This window comes from Lissotriton vulgaris, chromosome 2_1, assembly GCF_964263255.1.
Source record: "Lissotriton vulgaris chromosome 2_1, aLisVul1.2, whole genome shotgun sequence".
NCBI classification, from domain to species: domain Eukaryota; kingdom Metazoa; phylum Chordata; class Amphibia; order Caudata; family Salamandridae; genus Lissotriton; species Lissotriton vulgaris.
This window is the reverse complement of record NC_141687.1, coordinates 1,409,702,776-1,409,725,573: the sequence shown is the minus strand read 5'-3', so window position 1 is coordinate 1,409,725,573 and position 22,798 is coordinate 1,409,702,776. Positions and strand designations below refer to the sequence as shown.

Here is a 22,798-nt window from a genome sequence, read left to right as displayed (position 1 = left end):
GAAACAATACAGGCAAGGTATTACTGCAAAACATGGTCTCTGGGTAATTCCAAATGTTGCACCGTTATTATTAATCGCTTTGCTCGACAGACGCAGGCAACAGCAAGTGCCTTGATAGGCAAGAATAGCTGCCAAATGCATTACTTCTCAATACGCACTTCCATGTGATTTAATTGCACACATATACTATAAAATAAAAGTCAATGTGTAAATTTACAAGCATGCAATTTAAGCTAAAAGTGAACGTAGCATTAACTTATCAAATTCAAAACCATCTAAAATGTTTCATTATTATCCAGGAATCGGCTTTGAATGGCCTCAACTTCACAGGAATAATGTACATTGCAGACAGATGTATACTTAAGAACTTTGTTTACAGCAAGGTAGGTCTGAGGTATCATAGTACACAAGGGATCTCCACCAATTGAACTAAATGGATCAGGAGGACCACTACACGTGGAAACACCAACTAACAGAGTAAAGTCTGATCATGGGTAACAGATATAACAAAGACGGTTATATGTACCGATGGTGGTGGTAATCATCGGCCCCTCCAAAACTGATCTCAGGGAATGTCAAAAAGAAAGCGCAGGTTTCACGTCCCACAGATCTAACAATTGGCTCCAATGATAATTATCTAAACAATTCTGGAGCAATCCTCATTAGAATTGGTTAATATACTGCCACAAAGACTTCAACTGCATTTTAACACACTGTCTTGAAAAAGCAGGCCTACCCTGGGAAACAGATGCCAGCTGGTTCTGTTGCATCTGAAGTGGACTGTTGGTACCTATACATGTATACAGAGATATGGTATATTTATTATGTGATGGCATGTACGGCTTACTCTCCAAAATAAAGTCTGTAGGAAAGACTAATCTACTACTGATCCTTTGATACTACTATAGAACGATGTTTGTGTTTAGGTGCCTCTAAGAAATTGTCAGTGTTAAATAATTTAGTAGCACCAGTCGATATCTAGAGCTTTAGTGGTGCACATATGTCAGAAGGCCTTGTACCCAACTACCGATCAACGTATGCGTATTGCGAACCAGAGTTTTTTTTTTTTTTTACATTTAAAGTGGACTCACCGTTTCAACAGAGACATTGAAATGCTATTCACAGGATTCATGCAGTAAAAACCATATCATCTTGTGGTCACGTAAATTTATTTTCCAGCTACTAAAACTTTATTGAAATGTCCGGTGACGTGTGATAAAAGTGAAAAGACCCAAAGGTTGTCCGGCGAGGTTGATCAGTTCTCTCGGTTCTGTATTCTACCAACCTTGTTAAATCTTGCAACATACCAGAAAGAGTGATGGCTCAAAGTTTTCCAACAGCTTTTTTTTTAGTCTTTACTACTTTTCTTAATACGAAGTAAGCCTGTAATATTGAAAACATTTGATGATTTATCCCTGAAAGCTGTGTATGAATAAAATGTGCAGGAGAATGCTGAATGGTCTTTCGTTGTGCTTGTGTCATCTTAAGAGCAGTCACGAGGTGGGGAACATTCCGAAGTTAAATGTCCCCCTCGGTCTGGGTCAAAAGTCACTTCCTGGCTGTCACAGTGCGCCTGACCAAGACATTTACAGGTGTTTTGTGAAAAGCAGCAAGTAGCTGATCCCTGAAGGGATGAATGGGTGCGTTCCAGATCATGGAGGCGAGGCCTTCCGATGGAGCTTCATCCATGTTCAATTAATAGCCGCTTGTTTTAGCAGATTATTATGGTCTGCACATACGAAATGCCTGATGGGGAGAAAATGGGAGCCAGTGTCTAAAGATAAACTGGACACTGTACCAAAAAGCCTTATTGAAAATCCGCAGCATTTTGAAAGGTCTCCTAGGTTTCACAACCAGCCAATTGGGTTTAATTTATGGCGGGGTTTGTGTGTTCTTGTGTGAACACAAAATCACACTAAGACTAGTCATGTAACCTGTAGCAGGGATCTTTAACTAGTGGTTCCTAATAATTGCACCAAAAGTCCTCGCCTCACAGCGAGACCAGGGCTGTATTTGGGACGTGAATTTTCTAAACTGCTGTGAGCCGAGCTCCATGTTCATACAATTCAGACTTTCAAAAAACAGAGTAATGTCGTCTTTATCAGCAATTGCTTCTTTGCATCATTACACTTTGAGGGTGTCTAATTTTGTCCACTCTGAATATTTAGCAGAGCAAAATCTAAACAAATCTCAATTAAATACGTTCCATCAGACGGATTGTGTATACTACTTGTCAGAAAGATACCTTAGGACCTAAGCACTGCTTTTTAACACCAAAAATAAAGAGTGCATATACTGTGATGTCAGGTTGCTCTGTAGCACTAAAATATAGAAATATACTTCTGCTTTCTCGCCTGTCAGAACATATTTATTAGAAGAATCTATGCCTGCCTCAAGTATGAACTCTAGAAGGAACAACTCAGGATTTTATCTTTTGGGGTAGAAAAAAACAAGTACCACTGAGTTGATTAAGAGAAACACCTCCAAGAGAGAAGGCATGGTATAATATGCAACAGTGAGCTAAGTCCATGGATCCGAAAATGGGGTTCTGATGCATTCCCATCAGTGCTGATTGCATTCCATTTAGGAAAGCTCTAGAAAGGAGTGTACTACAATATTTCTTATTTCGTACATCTGTCTAACTAGTCTGCTTTACTATTCCCATCTGTTTATGCACCGGATAAATAATGGTTCCTGGCGCTATCTGAATGTTAATATCCGAGTGGAGGGTTCCAAGATGTTAGCTGGAGCGAGCGCAGAGTAAGGAGCTCTGCACCGAATGCCAGCCTGGCATCATCCTGTAGGCTCCTGAGTGTGGCAATGAACAACACAGACTCCCCTTGGTCTGGCTCTCCTGGTGGCAGTGTTTCCTCTGGCACCTCTGCTACTGAAAAGCCTGCCGAAGGGTAGCGGTCTGATCGGGCCTAAAGCCACAACCTCACACCATGCATGCGCCCACAATAGAAGGGGACTGCATGCATGCCACTGGCAGCTCCACCATCGACTGACTGAGACATGGCTGCGCTGCTCGGATTTCCTGCAGCACCACACGAGGTGCACTACTGGCGCACTAGGAGCCTAGGGCCCACGACAGAGGGCCCTGTTGAATCAGAGCGCAGACTCCTGCAGACAGGGCCTGCGTGGCTGAATGCCATGGGAGCGCCACAGATCAATTAACGTAGCGGTGCGCTGTGCAGAAAACTCTGTATGACTGCTAATGAATGGTGCGTCGGGAGGAGCATCGGGTCGCCTGGATAGCGGTGAACTGAAATTGCTCCACAGTGCCCTGCGAGATAGCGCTGAGAGCTGCCTGTGGTGGCCAAGCCAGTGTTCCTTACTTCACTGCTTTAATGCAGCACAGCGATGATTAAACAGTGACCCACCAAGGCTAAAGGAAGACAGGGGGGTGCCTCCAAACTGTTCCCACCATCACACGTAGGGTGGATGGAGTAGGCTCCTCTGCTCGCCCAACTAAAGCAAGGGGGATGCTTTGATGAACTGCTAAGGGCCATTAAAGATGTGAAATCCACCCTAGACACCAAACTGGGCGCATTGGTGATTGAAATGGGATTCTTGCGAGCCGACCAAGTTAAACTCAGGGACAGGGTGGAGGCGAACTAGGTTGCCGTAGCTGGAATGAGCCCTGCAATGGCCGAGATGCATTCACAAATCAAGGCCCTGCAATCAGAAGTAACTCAACGAAGCCGAAGATGCGGAGGGTAGGTCGTGCCGGAAAAACATTCATCTGGTGGGCTTCCGGGAGGGGGCTGAGGGCTCCAATGTGGAACTGTTCTTGGAGACCTAGCTTCTGCACATAGTGCTGAATAGAAGAGGGTCATCTTTTTCTTTGGGGAAAGGGTCCATTGGGTTCCAGGCAGGGCTCCGCCGCCAGGCTCCTTGCCCAGGTCGGTGGTGGCGTGACTCTTTAAGTACCAGCATTATGACCACAGATTTCAAGTGGTAAGGGCAAAGGGCCAATGGCAGGTCGAAAATGAACCAGTGAACATCTACCTGGATTACATTGCGGAGCTTCAAAGGGTTAGCAGGTCCTTCTTGGCAGTTAAACAGAAGTTCCGACAATTGGGACGGAAATACTCTCTCGCGTTCCCAGCAAAATTGCGGTTCACAGACGATACTACCACTTTCTTTTTCAGCTAAGCTGCAGATGCCTGGGCGGGTCAGTTCGAAGGGGGTATTCCCGATACCTTGAAATGCACATCCAGAGGGCGGCAGTGCCCTACAGCGCGCATACACATGACAGCGAAGACCGTCCAAGGGTGAACTTACAAACAAACAGGTGGCGCACAAGCACGCCAGGATGGTGGAGCTTGAGTTGTGCAGCAACATGTCTCCAACATCGACTAATTCAGAGGCCGACTCGTCCAAATGCAACTTCTCCTATGCCCTGGAAAACATCCCTGAGGAAATATGATTTGGCCTAGACCTAACTCTGATGGCTGCAGATCAAATGACATGACCCCTGGTGTAGGACAATGCCTTCCATAACTTCCATTTCCTGGATTGCAGAGGCAGAGAGTCAAACTCTCCTCGCCCAGCCCAGGGGAGGGTCCTTCTTACAGTCGCATACAGGCTTGCACTTCATGCAGTAATTATCAGTTACTGCCTGTTGAGGAGACCTCCTCCCTACTTTCAGACAGAACATGTTATTTGAACTCTAGTTATGGTTCATTATTGGTTGCAGACGTCTTACTGTTCTGCCCATGGGGAGGGAGTTGGGGATTTTGTGTGGGGTTTTGTTTCCATGAAGATGGAACAGCATTTTCAGCAAGACACAAGGGAGGTGATATTACTTTGGGACTGCCTTGGGTGGGTGCGTGGGGAGAACACGGGTAGGGCTGAGCGCACACTATGACAACACGCCCATTCGCTTACATATGTTATCACTTGGAACGTCTAGGGATTGGCTACCCCAAGATGGCGTCACTTGACATACTTCTAACTGGGGTACAGACAGGCCCACATCGCCTCTTCACAGTAAACACACATAAATTACAGAAGAGATGGAGAGGCCAAATGTTTGGCACCATCTTCTTGGGATTCGCAAGGGAGGGGGCTCATCTAGAGAGCCACAGGAGTACCGATAACAGAGACTTTCACAGTGGTAGACCCCGGGGGCAGATATGTAGCGGTGATGGGGAAGCTGAACTGTGCCCGACTACTCTTGTAGTGCTCTATGCGCCTAACAGCAACCAGCAACAGTTCTTAGCAAATCTCACCTCTGTGCTGATACACAACCTGATGGCACCTAGTATTTGGGATGAAGATTTTATTATGGTGCACAATATCGCTCTGGACAGGTCATTCCAGACCAGACTAGCACGCCTCCTACGGGACTGGCTCACACATGGCCACCTACTTGATATAAGGCGATCTATGCATCCCAACACAAGGGAGTACTCGTTTTTCTCACCAGTTCACCAATTGCACACTAGAATAGATTTACTCCTTTGCAACCCACTATATGGCATCCCAGGTTGTAGCTACTGAGTATCTTGCCGCACTCTCTACGACCACAGCCCCCTGAAGATGAAGATAGACAGGGAAAGGCGGCACGGACCAGTACCCACCTAGCGACTATTTACCACGGCAATAAAGGACAGGTTTTTTGCCATACCTTGGGCACATACATCACAAATTACTTCCCTTCACAGAGGGGACCGGCACAGGATCGAGTGGGAAGCTTTTTCGAATGAGCCATAAAAGTGGTGGAGATACATGCAGGGGACTCCGCACGGAACAAAGATGAGGTGATCCCCCTTAAAATAGAACACAGAGAAGTGGCTGCTCAACTCTGGAAACTTGACTATGCAGAGTGAGTGGCTAGGCAGGATACAAAGAGTAATAGGGCCTGAGGAGTCTTGATGTGGCTCTTGAGGTCAGAGACCCCTAAGAACCAAATGAATGCTGTAAGTTCCCTGACAGGGCAGCAGCTACACATGCAGACTGATATTAACCAAGCCTTTTTTGAGTACTACACCTCGCTTTACTGAGCGGAGGTGAATGGTGAGGGCCCCTCCAAATGTGAGTTCCTTGATAGACTCCCTATCCAGTGGCTTGACCCCCCCACAGTGCCACACCTTAGATGAGGCAATGATAGTGGAACACATCTGCATTGCAACTGACCAGATGACCCAAAACAAAATCCCTGGGAAGGATGGTTTGCTAGAGGAATTCTGCTCTACATATAATGCGACCCTCGTTCCAAAATTGCAAAAGATGTACCAATGGGAACAAGACTAGGGCATCCTCCCAGCGTCCATGCAGGAAGCAATGATTGTGGTTTTACCCAGGCAAGTACCTCTTGGATGTGCGGTCATATAGACCGCTATCCTTACAGAATTCAGATTACAAGATCCTATTGAAGGTCATAACAAATAGATTACTACCCAGCCTATCTACACTGGTCCACCCAGACCAGAATGGTTTAATTCTGGGAAGGAACACCTTCTCAAACATTAGGTACCTCTTCCAACTGATGGAGGAGCATCATGAGGTAGCGATGCCATGCACGGCCCTATCTTGAGAAGGCCTTAGATACTTTGAGGAGTCCTACCAGATGAAAATGTTGAAGAGCATGAGATTAGGGCAGGAAATAGTGCGCTGGATAGCACTGATCTACACCCTTCCAATGGCCTGGGTGCACACAGGTAGAGAGATCTCAACCACGTTCGAGATCCACAGGGGCACCAGGCAGGCTGCCCACTGCCATCGATCATTTTTGCCTTGGCTACGGAGCCTTTCTGCATACAAAGCCCACAGTGGAGGATACAGAGTGGTAAATCCTGAGAAATAAACTTCCTATTCACAGACGACGCACTGGTGCATTCCAGGGATGCTGGAAGAGACCTCTAATGTGTCATGGGAGCACTGGATGAATTTGGAAGTATATGAGAACTGCGGCTGAATTGGGCGAAATCTGGCTTGTTCCCTGTGCAAAAGCTAAATCAGCAGGAAACGAGAAGCATTGCCTAACTTGAAATTGAAATGGCACCATGACACCTTTTGATACTTGCCCATGAACATTTACCACTTTGATGAAGATCTTATACAAGGGAACCTGGGGACAGTGGAAACCAGCATATACAGCTCATTGGCATTCTAGGGCTTACTACCGTTATTGTTCATGGGCAGCGTGAAAATAGCCAAAATGCTGGCACTGCCCAGAATATTGTGCCACTTCTCAGCTCTCCTTGTTAGCCTCCCTAGGGGCTTCTTTAAAAAGCTAGACTCCATTCTCTTGGAACTGATTTGGGGAACTGGTTGCAGGAGGGTCACACTTTGCAACTTATATGTTGCCCTGGAGTGCGGTGGTCTGCCAGTGCCACACTATGAACTCTATTATGCAGTGGCCCAATTGCCGTTGGCCTATGTACTGGCTCTCGGTTGCTCCCAACCCTAAATTGTCGATAGTTAAACGGGACCTAGGGGGCGATATAATCATAAATTTGTTGATTGACTACGGACAGGCCACCCTCCGACCCAGCTGACTGATGGGAACTAATAAAACCTTGCAAAAGTATGCCCAGCTCTGGGCCCTGCCAACCCTACGCAGGGTGGCTAGGCTTTACAATGTCAGACCATGGAGAGACGCAGGCCTTTCCACACTGGGCAATCTATAAGTCCATAAAACTCTCCTAACTTGACAAGAACTTCACAATTAATACAGCATAGATGCGAGCCAATTCCTGTCCTATAACACGCTCTTGAATGCCGTGCAACACCTGTGGGGACCGTAGCGACTGAAGTTTGACCCCTTTCAGCCTCTGCAGGCACTGCTCACCCATGGGAATGCTAGGCAGGCTATTAGGGTGCTGTATAAAGCCATGTTCGACACTCAAGTCATGAACTATCCCATCCTTAAAGACAAATGGGTGACCACTATAGGCCAGGAACTCAATGCCAGACAATGGACTGTAGCCCTTGAGCAAGTACACAGGATATCTAGAACCCCAGGTTGAAGTACACACAGTTTAACTACCTGCATCTGACCTACCTCACACCTGTGCATATCCACTGCATGTCCCCGAACATAGCCCCCGGGTGCACCTGATGCCCATATCTGAAGCGGACTACTACCATATGATATGGATGAGCAGCTCTAGGAAGAAGTAACTGTGGCGGTGTTAGACGTTACTGGAAGAGCACTACCTGCGGACCTCTTACAGTGCCTATTGGGAATCACAAAGCGTAAGTACACCTCGAAATTTATAGATCGCCCGCCCCTCCTCCTCCCCCCTCACCCCCCCCCCATCCCAGACCCCTCCACGGATCCAGACCTTAGGTTGTGATATCAATATCTTTCCGTTGCCTAATACAACTCACCCCTAATTACTCCTTGTGGAAAACAGAGTTGATTTACCAAACGCACGAAGGACAAAATAAGGCTGTTGTGTGAACATTTATGCATAGGTATTGCAGTTTCCTGTTCATATAAAACTCTCATTACATGTGAACATTAGTCTTTGGAAATAGCATAAGCTTCATTCTTTAATATAGCTTCTCTTTGAACTGCAAAAAGACTACACTAACCCACCAACTGCTTCATCTCAGTAATCTTACTCACCTGCAGATGAGCAGTACATCCCAGTGCTGAGAACCAGGAAGGCCAGCATCAAACGGCCCACGTGCGAGCCAAACTTTTTGCACACAGCTCTAGGAAAGAAGTAAAAACAAAAATAAAGAGCGCTGCATAATGAAAACCAACGTGCACATATATAACAGGACTACAGAACTTTAAGTACCAAAAAACATACACCAAGATTTATAGAAATGTCGTTTTATTGTTTAAAGTCTCTTCTCACTTGGCTTTTTTTGTATTTTCATAGCACTTATATTGTTCAGTTTTTTAGTTTGTATACAAAAATTATCGTTTTTGTTCACAAGGCTTGCATGACAAAACCACTCGTTACCTCATCACCAAATTCTGTATATTATGGGTGATAACATTCTTTATTTCAATGATGACAGAAGTACAAAGATAGCATAGCACATATACAATTTTCGCTGTCATTCCTCACTACAACAGAATCGTTTCTTTGAATGATCTGTTAACAAGCAAGCCCATGAAAAAACATAATTCAATAACCTCTCTCTAGTCCCCTCAAATCCACAGAAGCCAGTCTGTATAAGATTTCGGCTTGGCGCAAATAGCCAGATTGTCACCAAAGCATATTTTGAACCCCAACAGACCTGTCCCAAGAAATATTTGCATTTTTCTTATGTACGTACTGAGCACTAATCAAACGTGAAAGACACAATGTGTTACACCACACACAAAATGCGAGTAAGTTCAACAAGGTGGGAAAAAGAAGGTGTGTGGAAGTCAGTCCATATCATTTGGGTATGTAGAGCTGAAGCAACTGGATAGACCTATCAAACTAGGCGAAGCCCACAGAATATTTACTAATTCACATATGGGGCAAAAAGGAATTGGATTTATTAATCTCCTGAAACGGACACAAAAACGTCTTTCTTTGGGAAACCTGTGCTGTATGGCTGACATCAAGGGAAACTTCATCAAGACGGAGGTCCTAACTTGCATGTGAAATGACAACATTCAATTTTGACACCTTCGCAAAACTTCCCCATTTATGAAGTTGCAAAGATCCCCACCTTTCTCAAAAGTCAGCCCATCAATAATCTTTCTTGGAAATAATTAACTGAAGAGAGTTTTTCAAGGAAGATCATTTTGGGGAAAAAAAGGGAGAACCCTCTTGCAAAACCTACTTTTGGGGAACGTCTCACCTAATATTAAAGAAAATTATACAAAACAAATGTGAGATTTTGTCGATTAGAAAAATCACAAAGTTCAATTTGATTCATTAACATCAGCACAGATGATAATAGAATGTCTATTGATGCCAGCTGCAGAAATCTGTCTTTTGTGTTTCTTTGGTCTGCTAGGAACACATTAGGCACATGGAGCCATTGCTCATGGGTCGCTGATAGTCAAGGTCAATGTGCTTCAGGTGGACTTAGACAAAATGAATGAGCACCTCTGTTTACACAAGTAAGGTGCCCATGTGCAAATACCACACAAAAGTCCTTATTCAGCATGAAATGACTAGTTTTTCTGCTTTTTTTCTTGAATGTTTTTGGAATTAAAATCAATTGGAAATTTGGGCACTAAGCAAATCCAGACATAAGGATCAACTCAATCTACCATATCAGTTTTCTTTGAAAATCAGGTTCAAAGCTTGTGGTTGCAGATCTTGTCTATCCAGACATCAACACTCAGGTACTCACTCCCTTTGCTAAGCATGTAACAGATTGTCTGCAAAGTTTATAGCACTGGCTAAATCCCTCAGTAGCAGCTCATCATTTCTACTTGGCCACGCCCCTTGTGAATTTTACATTTAGCACCTTTGGGACTGATACACCTAAGCCTTCTTCTTCTAATACCTCTATAAGTTCGCTATATGCCAATAACTGATTGTTTTGCTTTGTGCTGTCCAGCTCATGGGGTATGCAGTGCAACAGTCTCACCATCAACTAAAAAATTTTCACAATTTAGATATCTAACCAAAGATACAATTGGACACAAGAATCCACTCATCTTTTTAGTGTTGCTTTACCGTAACATTGTATGAAGTTTGCCACTTCCATTTGGGGTATGTTTGCCGCCATGGATGAGATGACAATCAATAGAGAAGGGAGTGTGGGCTCAAAGGCTTGGAAACAACAACGCTCAGGGCTCAGAATATCTTGCTTTGTAGAATGCTATGCCCCATGCTCAACCCCCACCTCCCTCGAAAAAATACATTGTAGATAAAAGAGTTGCCAAGTGGCAGAAAGACATGTTCGAAGCAAGAAACTATGTAAAAGAAAAGGCATTTCTGTCGCTTTGAAGCTACAGAATCAACCAAAAATTAGAAAACTTCTTAATCACTCCATAATTATTTTTTTTTCTGAAACGACATAACAATATTTTAAGTCAGTATTGTCCCGGGAAAAGCAGAACTTGTTTTAAAAAATACAATTTAGTAGTGCATATATATGTTTTTATACTTCCATATATGTATTTATATTGTTACATTTTTTAGTGAAATTATGCTTGATAGAATTGGTTATCCCTGTCGTTTCTGCCCTGAAGTGGTCTTCATACAGGATGCTGGCATGCTACAAATAAGAATCAAACAATCTTTCTTCGAGTTTTTACTTTATTTTCCTCGGCGAGAAGCTATTTTGTTAGTTTGTTCCTGTAACATATCTTAAGACCATCTTCCATAAGCTGGGCCATATACAACATTGGATGTTTAGTTAACAAAAGCGCACTTACTTATAAAAGTAAAGTTCACAAATGCAGCTGAAGAAGGCCAAAAGACTCCTTATAAAGTAAAATACAAGCACCTGGGAAGAAGAAATACCAGAGTGTTTAGTTTGTAAGTATTGAGGTCAAATCACAAGGACAATAGATGTATTTCTAAGTTACTAACAGCTCACATGTCAACCACAGTATTTGGTTTACATCTTGCAAATGAAATATATAGGAGTGCAGACTTCAGGCATTTTTCAGGGGAAGGTGCATTGGAATGACTAAACCAGAAATCAGGTGTCAAAGGAATGAAGATTCACATGATAATTTATTTCAAGTAAGTAATCAAGGCAGAAAGACATCATGAGTAACATTGTGAAAAACTGTATATATGTATTAGCACTGGTCAGAAAGAAATGTAAGAAAAATATTAATTTCATATATCAATGCAATATTAATATTTACACAATCCAAGACTTTTTAGCTGCATCTAAAAATTAAGAAAACCTCCATATGCAAAACAAAATGGAAAACCTAAGGCAGGGAATATATAAGTTTAATGTCAGATGCAAAAAATGGCCACTAATAAGGAGTATGCAAAAACAACAGGTGATGGACCGAATGTGGATCAATGTCACACACTCAACCCAGTCCAAAGATCTGGGCCCAAATCCATCGTTTTTTTGCACTCCACACCACCCTGGGTTAGACAATGGCAATATGCAAATCAGCTCTGACCCTGTGCCCCATGGGAACAGTCCAGTCCGAACTACAAATGCCATGTCCTTCCCAGAACGGAATCAAGCATCCGAGGACCGGACCGGTTTCGAGGTAACACCTCTCATCAGCCCGGCTAGCTTGACTCCAGTGGTGTGGAGTGCCTGGGACCCACGTCTGGGCATCCCCAGCGCACTTAGGGCGGAATATGCAAAAACAACAGGTGATGGACCGAATGTGGATCAATGTCACACACTCAACCCAGTCCAAAGATCTGGGCCCAAATCCATCGTTTTTTTGCACTCCACACCACCCTGGGTTAGACAATGGCAACATGCAAATCAGCTCTGACCCTGTGCCCCATGGGAACAGTCCAGTCCGAACTACAAATGCCATGTCCTTCCCAGAACGGAATGTGGTGTGGAGTGCAAAAAATCGATGGATTAGGACCCAGATCTTTTGACTGGGTTGAATGTGTGACATTGATCCTCATTCGGTCCATCACCTGTTGTTTTTGCAATTCCGCTATAAGTGTACTGGGGATGCCCAGACGTGGTCCCAGGCACTCCACACCACTGGAGTCAAGCTAGCCGGGCTGATGAGAGGTGTTACCTCGAAACCGGTCCGGTCCTCGGATGCTTGATTCCGTTCTGGGAAGGACATGGCTTTTGTAGTTCGGACTGGACTGTTCCCATGGGGCACAGGGTCAGAGCTGATTTGCATATCGCCATTGTCTAACCCAGGGTGGTGTGGAGTGCAAAAAATCGATGGATTAGGACCCAGATCTTTTGACTGGGTTGAATGTGTGACATTGATCCTCATTCGGTCCATCACCTGTTGTTTTTGCAATTCCGCTATAAGTGTACTGGGGATGCCCAGACGTGGGTCCCAGGCACTCCACACCACTGGAGTCAAGCTAGCCGGGCTGATGAGAGGTGTTACCTCGAAACCGGTCCGGTCCTCGGATGCTTGATTCCGTTCTGGGAAGGACATGGCTTTTGTAGTTCGGACTGGACTGTTCCCATGGGGCACAGGGTCAGAGCTGATTTGCATATCGCCATTGTCTAACCCAGGGTGGTGTGGAGTGCAAAAAATCGATGGATTAGGACCCAGATCTTTTGACTGGGTTGAATGTGTGACATTGATCCTCATTCGGTCCATCACCTGTTGTTTTTGCAATTCCGCTATAAGTGTACTGGGGATGCCCAGACGTGGGTCCCAGGCACTCCACACCACTGGAGTCAAGCTAGCCGGGCTGATGAGAGGTGTTACCTCGAAACCGGTCCGGTCCTCGGATGCTTGATTCCGTTCTGGGAAGGACATGGCTTTTGTAGTTCGGACTGGACTGTTCCCATGGGGCACAGGGTCAGAGCTGATTTGCATATCGCCATTGTCTAACCCAGGGTGGTGTGGAGTGCAAAAAAATCGATGGATTAGGACCCAGATCTTTTGACTGGGTTGAATGTGTGACATTGATCCTCATTCGGTCCATCACCTGTTGTTTTTGCAATTCCGCTATAAGTGTACTGGGGATGCCCAGACGTGGGTCCCAGGCACTCCACACCACTGGAGTCAAGCTAGCCGGGCTGATGAGAGGTGTTACCTCGAAACCGGTCCGGTCCTCGGATGCTTGATTCCGTTCTGGGAAGGACATGGCTTTTGTAGTTCGGACTGGACTGTTCCCATGGGGCACAGGGTCAGAGCTGATTTGCATATCGCCATTGTCTAACCCAGGGTGGTGTGGAGTGCAAAAAAATCGATGGATTAGGACCCAGATCTTTTGACTGGGTTGAATGTGTGACATTGATCCTCATTCGGTCCATCACCTGTTGTTTTTGCAATTCCGCTATAAGTGTACTGGGGATGCCCAGACGTGGGTCCCAGGCACTCCACACCACTGGAGTCAAGCTAGCCGGGCTGATGAGAGGTGTTACCTCGAAACCGGTCCGGTCCTCGGATGCTTGATTCCGTTCTGGGAAGGACATGGCTTTTGTAGTTCGGACTGGACTGTTCCCATGGGGCACAGGGTCAGAGCTGATTTGCATATCGCCATTGTCTAACCCAGGGTGGTGTGGAGTGCAAAAAATCGATGGATTAGGACCCAGATCTTTTGACTGGGTTGAATGTGTGACATTGATCCTCATTCGGTCCATCACCTGTTGTTTTTGCAATTCCGCTATAAGTGTACTGGGGATGCCCAGACGTGGGTCCCAGGCACTCCACACCACTGGAGTCAAGCTAGCCGGGCTGATGAGAGGTGTTACCTCGAAACCGGTCCGGTCCTCGGATGCTTGATTCCGTTCTGGGAAGGACATGGCTTTTGTAGTTCGGACTGGACTGTTCCCATGGGGCACAGGGTCAGAGCTGATTTGCATATCGCCATTGTCTAACCCAGGGTGGTGTGGAGTGCAAAAAATCGATGGATTAGGACCCAGATCTTTTGACTGGGTTGAATGTGTGACATTGATCCTCATTCGGTCCATCACCTGTTGTTTTTGCAATTCCGCTATAAGTGTACTGGGGATGCCCAGACGTGGGTCCCAGGCACTCCACACCACTGGAGTCAAGCTAGCCGGGCTGATGAGAGGTGTTACCTCGAAACCGGTCCGGTCCTCGGATGCTTGATTCCGTTCTGGGAAGGACATGGCTTTTGTAGTTCGGACTGGACTGTTCCCATGGGGCACAGGGTCAGAGCTGATTTGCATATCGCCATTGTCTAACCCAGGGTGGTGTGGAGTGCAAAAAATCGATGGATTAGGACCCAGATCTTTTGACTGGGTTGAATGTGTGACATTGATCCTCATTCGGTCCATCACCTGTTGTTTTTGCAATTCCGCTATAAGTGTACTGGGGATGCCCAGACGTGGGTCCCAGGCACTCCACACCACTGGAGTCAAGCTAGCCGGGCTGATGAGAGGTGTTACCTCGAAACCGGTCCGGTCCTCGGATGCTTGATTCCGTTCTGGGAAGGACATGGCTTTTGTAGTTCGGACTGGACTGTTCCCATGGGGCACAGGGTCAGAGCTGATTTGCATATCGCCATTGTCTAACCCAGGGTGGTGTGGAGTGCAAAAAAATCGATGGATTAGGACCCAGATCTTTTGACTGGGTTGAATGTGTGACATTGATCCTCATTCGGTCCATCACCTGTTGTTTTTGCAATTCCGCTATAAGTGTACTGGGGATGCCCAGACGTGGGTCCCAGGCACTCCACACCACTGGAGTCAAGCTAGCCGGGCTGATGAGAGGTGTTACCTCGAAACCGGTCCGGTCCTCGGATGCTTGATTCCGTTCTGGGAAGGACATGGCTTTTGTAGTTCGGACTGGACTGTTCCCATGGGGCACAGGGTCAGAGCTGATTTGCATATCGCCATTGTCTAACCCAGGGTGGTGTGGAGTGCAAAAAATCGATGGATTACGACCCAGATCTTTTGACTGGGTTGAATGTGTGACATTGATCCTCATTCGGTCCATCACCTGTTGTTTTTGCAATTCCGCTATAAGTGTACTGGGGATGCCCAGACGTGGGTCCCAGGCACTCCACACCACTGGAGTCAAGCTAGCCGGGCTGATGAGAGGTGTTACCTCGAAACCAGTCCGGTCCTCGGATGCTTGATTCCGTTCTGGGAAGGACATGGCTTTTGTAGTTCGGACTGGACTGTTCCCATGGGGCACAGGGTCAGAGCTGATTTGCATATCGCCATTGTCTAACCCAGGGTGGTGTGGAGTGCAAAAAATCGATGGATTAGGACCCAGATCTTTTGACTGGGTTGAATGTGTGACATTGATCCTCATTCGGTCCATCACCTGTTGTTTTTGCAATTCCGCTATAAGTGTACTGGGGATGCCCAGACGTGGGTCCCAGGCACTCCACACCACTGGAGTCAAGCTAGCCGGGCTGATGAGAGGTGTTACCTCGAAACCGGTCCGGTCCTCGGATGCTTGATTCCGTTCTGGGAAGGACATGGCTTTTGTAGTTCGGACTGGACTGTTCCCATGGGGCACAGGGTCAGAGCTGATTTGCATATCGCCATTGTCTAACCCAGGGTGGTGTGGAGTGCAAAAAATCGATGGATTAGGACCCAGATCTTTTGACTGGGTTGAATGTGTGACATTGATCCTCATTCGGTCCATCACCTGTTGTTTTTGCAATTCCGCTATAAGTGTACTGGGGATGCCCAGACGTGGGTCCCAGGCACTCCACACCACTGGAGTCAAGCTAGCCGGGCTGATGAGAGGTGTTACCTCGAAACCGGTCCGGTCCTCGGATGCTTGATTCCGTTCTGGGAAGGACATGGCTTTTGTAGTTCGGACTGGACTGTTCCCATGGGGCACAGGGTCAGAGCTGATTTGCATATCGCCATTGTCTAACCCAGGGTGGTGTGGAGTGCAAAAAAATCGATGGATTAGGACCCAGATCTTTTGACTGGGTTGAATGTGTGACATTGATCCTCATTCGGTCCATCACCTGTTGTTTTTGCAATTCCGCTATAAGTGTACTGGGGATGCCCAGACGTGGGTCCCAGGCACTCCACACCACTGGAGTCAAGCTAGCCGGGCTGATGAGAGGTGTTACCTCGAAACCGGTCCGGTCCTCGGATGCTTGATTCCGTTCTGGGAAGGACATGGCTTTTGTAGTTCGGACTGGACTGTTCCCATGGGGCACAGGGTCAGAGCTGATTTGCATATCGCCATTGTCTAACCCAGGGTGGTGTGGAGTGCAAAAAATCGATGGATTACGACCCAGATCTTTTGACTGGGTTGAATGTGTGACATTGATCCTCATTCGGTCCATCACCTGTTGTTTTTGCAATTCCGCTATAAGTGTACTGGGGATGCCCAGACGTGGGTCCCAGGCACTCCACACCACTGGAGTCAAGCTAGCCGGGCTGATGAGAGGTGTTACCTCGAAACCGGTCCGGTCCTCGGATGCTTGATTCCGTTCTGGGAAGGACATGGCTTTTGTAGTTCGGACTGGACTGTTCCCATGGGGCACAGGGTCAGAGCTGATTTGCATATCGCCATTGTCTAACCCAGGGTGGTGTGGAGTGCAAAAAATCGATGGATTAGGACCCAGATCTTTTGACTGGGTTGAATGTGTGACATTGATCCTCATTCGGTCCATCACCTGTTGTTTTTGCAATTCCGCTATAAGTGTACTGGGGATGCCCAGACGTGGGTCCCAGGCACTCCACACCACTGGAGTCAAGCTAGCCGGGCTGATGAGAGGTGTTACCTCGAAACCGGTCCGGTCCTCGGATGCTTGATTCCGTTCTGGGAAGGACATGGCTTTTGTAGTTCGGACTGGACTGTTCCCATGGGGCACAGGGTCAGAGCTGATTTGCATATCGCCATTGTCTAACCCAGGGTGGTGTGGAGTGCAAAAAATCGATGGATTAGGACCCAGATCTTTTGACTGGGTTGAATGTGTGACATTGATCCTCATTCGGTCCATCACCTGTTGTTTTTGCAATTCCGCTATAAGTGTACTGGGGATGCCCAGACGTGGGTCCCAGGCACTCCACACCACTGGAGTCAAGCTAGCCGGGCTGATGAGAGGTGTTACCTCGAAACCGGTCCGGTCCTCGGATGCTTGATTCCGTTCTGGGAAGGACATGGCTTTTGTAGTTCGGACTGGACTGTTCCCATGGGGCACAGGGTCAGAGCTGATTTGCATATCGCCATTGTCTAACCCAGGGTGGTGTGGAGTGCAAAAAATCGATGGATTAGGACCCAGATCTTTTGACTGGGTTGAATGTGTGACATTGATCCTCATTCGGTCCATCATCTGTTGTTTTTGCAATTCCGCTATAAGTGTACTGGGGATGCCCAGACGTGGGTCCCAGGCACTCCACACCACTGGAGTCAAGCTAGCCGGGCTGATGAGAGGTGTTACCTCGAAACCGGTCCGGTCCTCGGATGCTTGATTCCGTTCTGGGAAGGACATGGCTTTTGTAGTTCGGACTGGACTGTTCCCATGGGGCACAGGGTCAGAGCTGATTTGCATATCGCCATTGTCTAACCCAGGGTGGTGTGGAGTGCAAAAAAATCGATGGATTAGGACCCAGATCTTTTGACTGGGTTGAATGTGTGACATTGATCCTCATTCGGTCCATCACCTGTTGTTTTTGCAATTCCGCTATAAGTGTACTGGGGATGCCCAGACGTGGGTCCCAGGCACTCCACACCACTGGAGTCAAGCTAGCCGGGCTGATGAGAGGTGTTACCTCGAAACCGGTCCGGTCCTCGGATGCTTGATTCCGTTCTGGGAAGGACATGGCTTTTGTAGTTCGGACTGGACTGTTCCCATGGGGCACAGGGTCAGAGCTGATTTGCATATCGCCATTGTCTAACCCAGGGTGGTGTGGAGTGCAAAAAATCGATGGATTAGGACCCAGATCTTTTGACTGGGTTGAATGTGTGACATTGATCCTCATTCGGTCCATCACCTGTTGTTTTTGCAATTCCACTAATAAGGAGTAGGCCTGATTCAAAGAGATTTAACTTTACAAATGTAAACTATGCCAGTCTTCATTAGGTTGTGCAAGTGCATAATATATTGCTTTGTCAGTACTCCCTACAATTGCAATGACTTGTACAAAAAATACTTCACAACAGCAAAGGAGCGTCATATAGAAAGGAATGACTACAGGTTGAAGCAACAAAAAGTGTATTAACTCTATTGTTTGAAGGAAAACCATAATAAGTTTTGATGAAGGCCCTCACTCACCAACCTGGTCGGTGACATGTTTCATCATTGGGCCCCACCAGGAGTGGCCGAATGACACCCTGGTGTGCTTCAACGCCAGGTTACTGCGTAGCTGGTATTGTGATTGTGAGGTGATGGATAAAATGGCCAATTGAGTCGAAAAAAATGGTTTTATTGGTTTCGCCAAATGGTCCGGATAAAAAGTATATGAAGGATAACGGACACAGATTAAAGGTCCACTGTTATCCTAGTGTAAAGAGCGGTCAACATGTTTCAGCCTAAGTGAAAAGTTCTATCAGGCATTCATCAGGACCAGTGTGTGCAAGTATTTACAGTGGTGTGTGTAGCGGCCTCAACGGTATGGGCGCGCTAAGGCCCACCCTACCAGAGGACAGTTATGTTAAAAATTGTATTCAAAAATATTTTTATACATCAGATTCCTTTGGGAGTGGAACCGAATTTATTCTGTGTGGAACAGAGACATTAGCATAACAAAAACAAACAACCTTAAGAGAAGGATGACATAGATTAAACAACATCCAAGAACGTACAATGCTTGATAGCTTTGTTTAAGATGAGTGAATAAGGTAGTCAGACCAATGTACGAGTGACAGTTGTGATATACTCGTGCTCATAGCAGATTTAGCTGTTACCAAGTGGAGACCTCAAAAAGTGGGTCTCTGTGTGTAAATACATCAATCCGGGCGAAAACGAAGTGAAGGGCCTATGTCGATGTATTACAATCAGTAACAGAGTCTCGAGATACTGGGTCAAAATATCTCCAAACATACTTAAACTAGATGATAGTTGCAGGGCTAATAAAAAAAACACACTATTAGGTTGCTCAGAGGGCGAATATAAGAAATCCTTACAAGAGTGCTTAGTTACAGCACATCATGGGTCGGTACACCCTGTTGGGAGAAAAAAGGAGAAGAGAGGGGGGGGGGGGAGCCTCAGTATGGCCAGCAATCTTAGCCTCGAGGGAGGGAAAGGTACTTATCTTAATAGTAGAGCGCTGTACTCACGCCCTGGATGCTAGGCCCCCTCTTGGTACCTAGAGACGCCCTCGTCAACTGGATACCGAGGAACAAGGACTCCTGGGTCTCCGGGGTAGATATAGGCAGAAAGAAGAGAGCCCGCCATTTCAGGAAGTTAAAGTTAAAAGCTTTCTTTGAGGGGAAGGAAGAACAGACACAGGAAGGTACGGTAGGGGACACAACACTACGGGTGAAATCATCTTTCACCCCCCTCCCTACACCATACCAGTGGAGATCACTACGTTTGAGCAGGCTGCTTTTAATGATATTGAGAACTGGGAGACCCCCACTATCTTTAAAAACATGACAGCAGAAGAGTTCAAAGCTATTGACAAGCTACGCAACAACCCGCTTTTAACTATAAAACCAGCAGACAAAGGGGGTGCGGTAGTTGTCATGAATACCACGGACTGCGAACTTGAATGCAATAGGCTGCTAGATGATAAAAAGAACTATCTACCATTAACCCACGACCCTTCAAAAGACCTTAAACAAGTGATCACAAACCTGGTAAAGTTAGGACTCCTAACTTTACTACTCCTAAACTGAGAAAAATCCTAAATTTAAGACTTTCGGTATTCACAGAAGGCATTTAGGAGTCCTAACTTTACTACTCCTAAACTGAGAAAATCCTAAGTTTAAGACTTCCGGTATTCACTGAAGGCATTTAGTGGTTCTAAAGTTAGGAGTCCTAAGATTACTACTCCTAAACTGAGAAAAATCCTAAATTTAAGACTTTCGGTATTCACAGAAGGCATTTAGGAGTCCTAACTTTACTACTCCTAAACTGAGAAAAATCCTAACTTTAAGACTTTGATATTAACAGAAGGCATTTAGGAGTCCTAAAGTTAGGACTCCTAACTTCTGTGAATACCGAAATGAGTAAGTGCCTTTTGTGAATACCAAAATGAGTAAGTGCCTTCTGTGAATACCAAAATGATAGTAAGTTTAGGATTTTGTCTTAAGTTAGTTCTGTGAATCGGGCCCGTCATGACTTGCAACTATTTCCCAAAACCTATACTTGCCTACAGTATGAAAATAAGGAATTTATTTTACTTATTTTTTGTCCTACACTGCAATTACTTTTACTATCCAAGTCCCCATCCCTTACACTCCTCCTTAAAAGCCTGCCCTTTTGCCACATTTTCTGCTCCAACTATGCTAGAACAACGTGGGTGCCAAATGGTATTCACATGGCTCCTGGACAAAAATTGCAAACATTTGTGTCTACCAAAGAACTTCCAATTTTGTGGGCATTTATCTAAAACATATTGCATTCCAATGACCATTCTGCAGAGAGATGCCCGGGTCTCCCACATTAATAACGTCAGTCAAACTTTACCTGTTATTTCCTGACAAATGCATTTTAATTGATCTGGACACTTAAGTTTCAACTAAGTACTTTTGTTTCACGGTTGTTCTCCATTCTGAAGCACATGTAGCACCACATGCAGAAGTCTGAATGAATCTCAGAAAAGAGGATTGTGAACTGTTTTCCATACATTATGGAGTCTCTAGGAAAACTATTGTTTTACGGTTAGACTAAATGATTAAAGAACACTTCATGAGGTACCTTGCCCAAGAGATGAGCAGTTATGTCAAGATGTATGGCCTTAATTACGAGGTCAACTATGTAGAGAAAGACGGTGTAGCTAAACTTCTCAACCGCTTTGCCTTCATCAAATTACCAACAACTGAATATTTTCGTATATCACGGGGTTTAATGTATATATGTGATTGTGTTTGTGTAAATGTTTTTGTTTTCACCTATTAACACTTTTTGATAACCTGGGAATACACATCAAATTTTTATCTCAAATGTAAACAATGAATGAAAAAAGTGAATGAATCCTGTACAAAAGATATAAATAACAAAAAAAATATACTAAAAACAAATAATATATAATAAATTAAAGGATTTTTCGTATAAATTTTTGTTTCAGCACACATTTATTTGATTGCTCTAAAGGGTCTATTATTGTGTTTAGATTCTATTTTAGGGAGTATCAATTCCTTTAGAAGTTTAGCTACACCGTCTTTCTCTACATAGTTTACCTTCCCTACAAGTAGCTAACTGTTTACATTGTAGGGGCCCCTTCTTTCTCATAGAACTTAATTACGAGGTCAAACAGGAAACATTTTTATAGAATAGTCATAACATGATCAGATCACCTGGTACTAAAAATAGTTGATTGGAAATAACCATTGAATGTAGCCAATAAAGATTTTGCGGTGTTGACCATAACTTCATTATTATCATCGATAATGGAGGAGAACAGAAGCTTTTCCCACTGTGCAGAAATTATAGACATAATAGAGTGAGGTGAGAGTCAATTACAAAAACACTATGGTGAGCTTCTCAGGATAAGAATCATGAATTGGTCAAATTCTCCATCACTCTGAAATTTTCACAGGTCCAACCACAAATATTTCAACTAGTATCAATCCGCATTCAAAAAACATAACTATCCGCAGCTAAAGAAACTGGAAGTTTTGTTCCTTATAAATAAAAAAAATCATAGCTATATATATATATATATATATATATATATATTAATTCTTCTGGTGACTACATTTTTAGCAACGGCTGTGCATGGACTGCTCATTGCTAAGGAATGACTGGTCAAAAGGACCCTGAACAATTACAAATATAAAACTATCAGCAATAGAATCTATCCATTTCGGGAAGAGTATGCAAAGAGATTACACAAAAGCAATATTGACACAGCACTGGCACTTGACACAACTGTTTGTAAATGCTACTCCCTGGTTAGTTGCAGGTCATGCTTCCACTAATCATGAATTTTCCCTGGTCATAGCCGAGCCTGCTGCTCTGGTTTCATTTCAATATCTGAGCACCATCCGACAAACCATCTGCAAGATCTAAGGCTCAGATTCACACGAACAAGACACTGAACAATTTATGAGTACGTAGGCTTGTGATGGACAATAGCACAAATTGAATATCATCCTATGTACTCCTAATATTGATAAAGAGTAATATGAAAACAAACCCAATTTCCTGGAATATTATAGTTTTGGTCTAGGAGGAATAAAAAT

At 45.1% G+C, this 22,798-nt stretch overlaps 1 protein-coding gene across 2 annotated transcripts in view; it reads right to left on the bottom strand.

Moving 5' to 3' along the window:
- ALG9 (ALG9 alpha-1,2-mannosyltransferase) overlaps nucleotides 1-22,798 on the bottom strand; it is an 810,763-nt gene that overhangs the window by 761,615 nt on the left and 26,350 nt on the right. Inside the window, exons 4-5 of one of the 2 annotated variants that reach the window (XM_086957174.1) lie at nucleotides 11,300-11,370; nucleotides 8,585-8,673 (exon numbers count right to left, since the gene is read on the bottom strand). The exons of the other annotated variant lie outside the window; for it this stretch is intronic. Of the exons in view, the coding sequence (XP_086813300.1) occupies nucleotides 8,585-8,673; nucleotides 11,300-11,370 (160 nt within the window). The remainder of the gene's footprint in view (nucleotides 1-8,584; nucleotides 8,674-11,299; nucleotides 11,371-22,798) is intronic. 2 annotated transcript variants of the gene reach the window in all.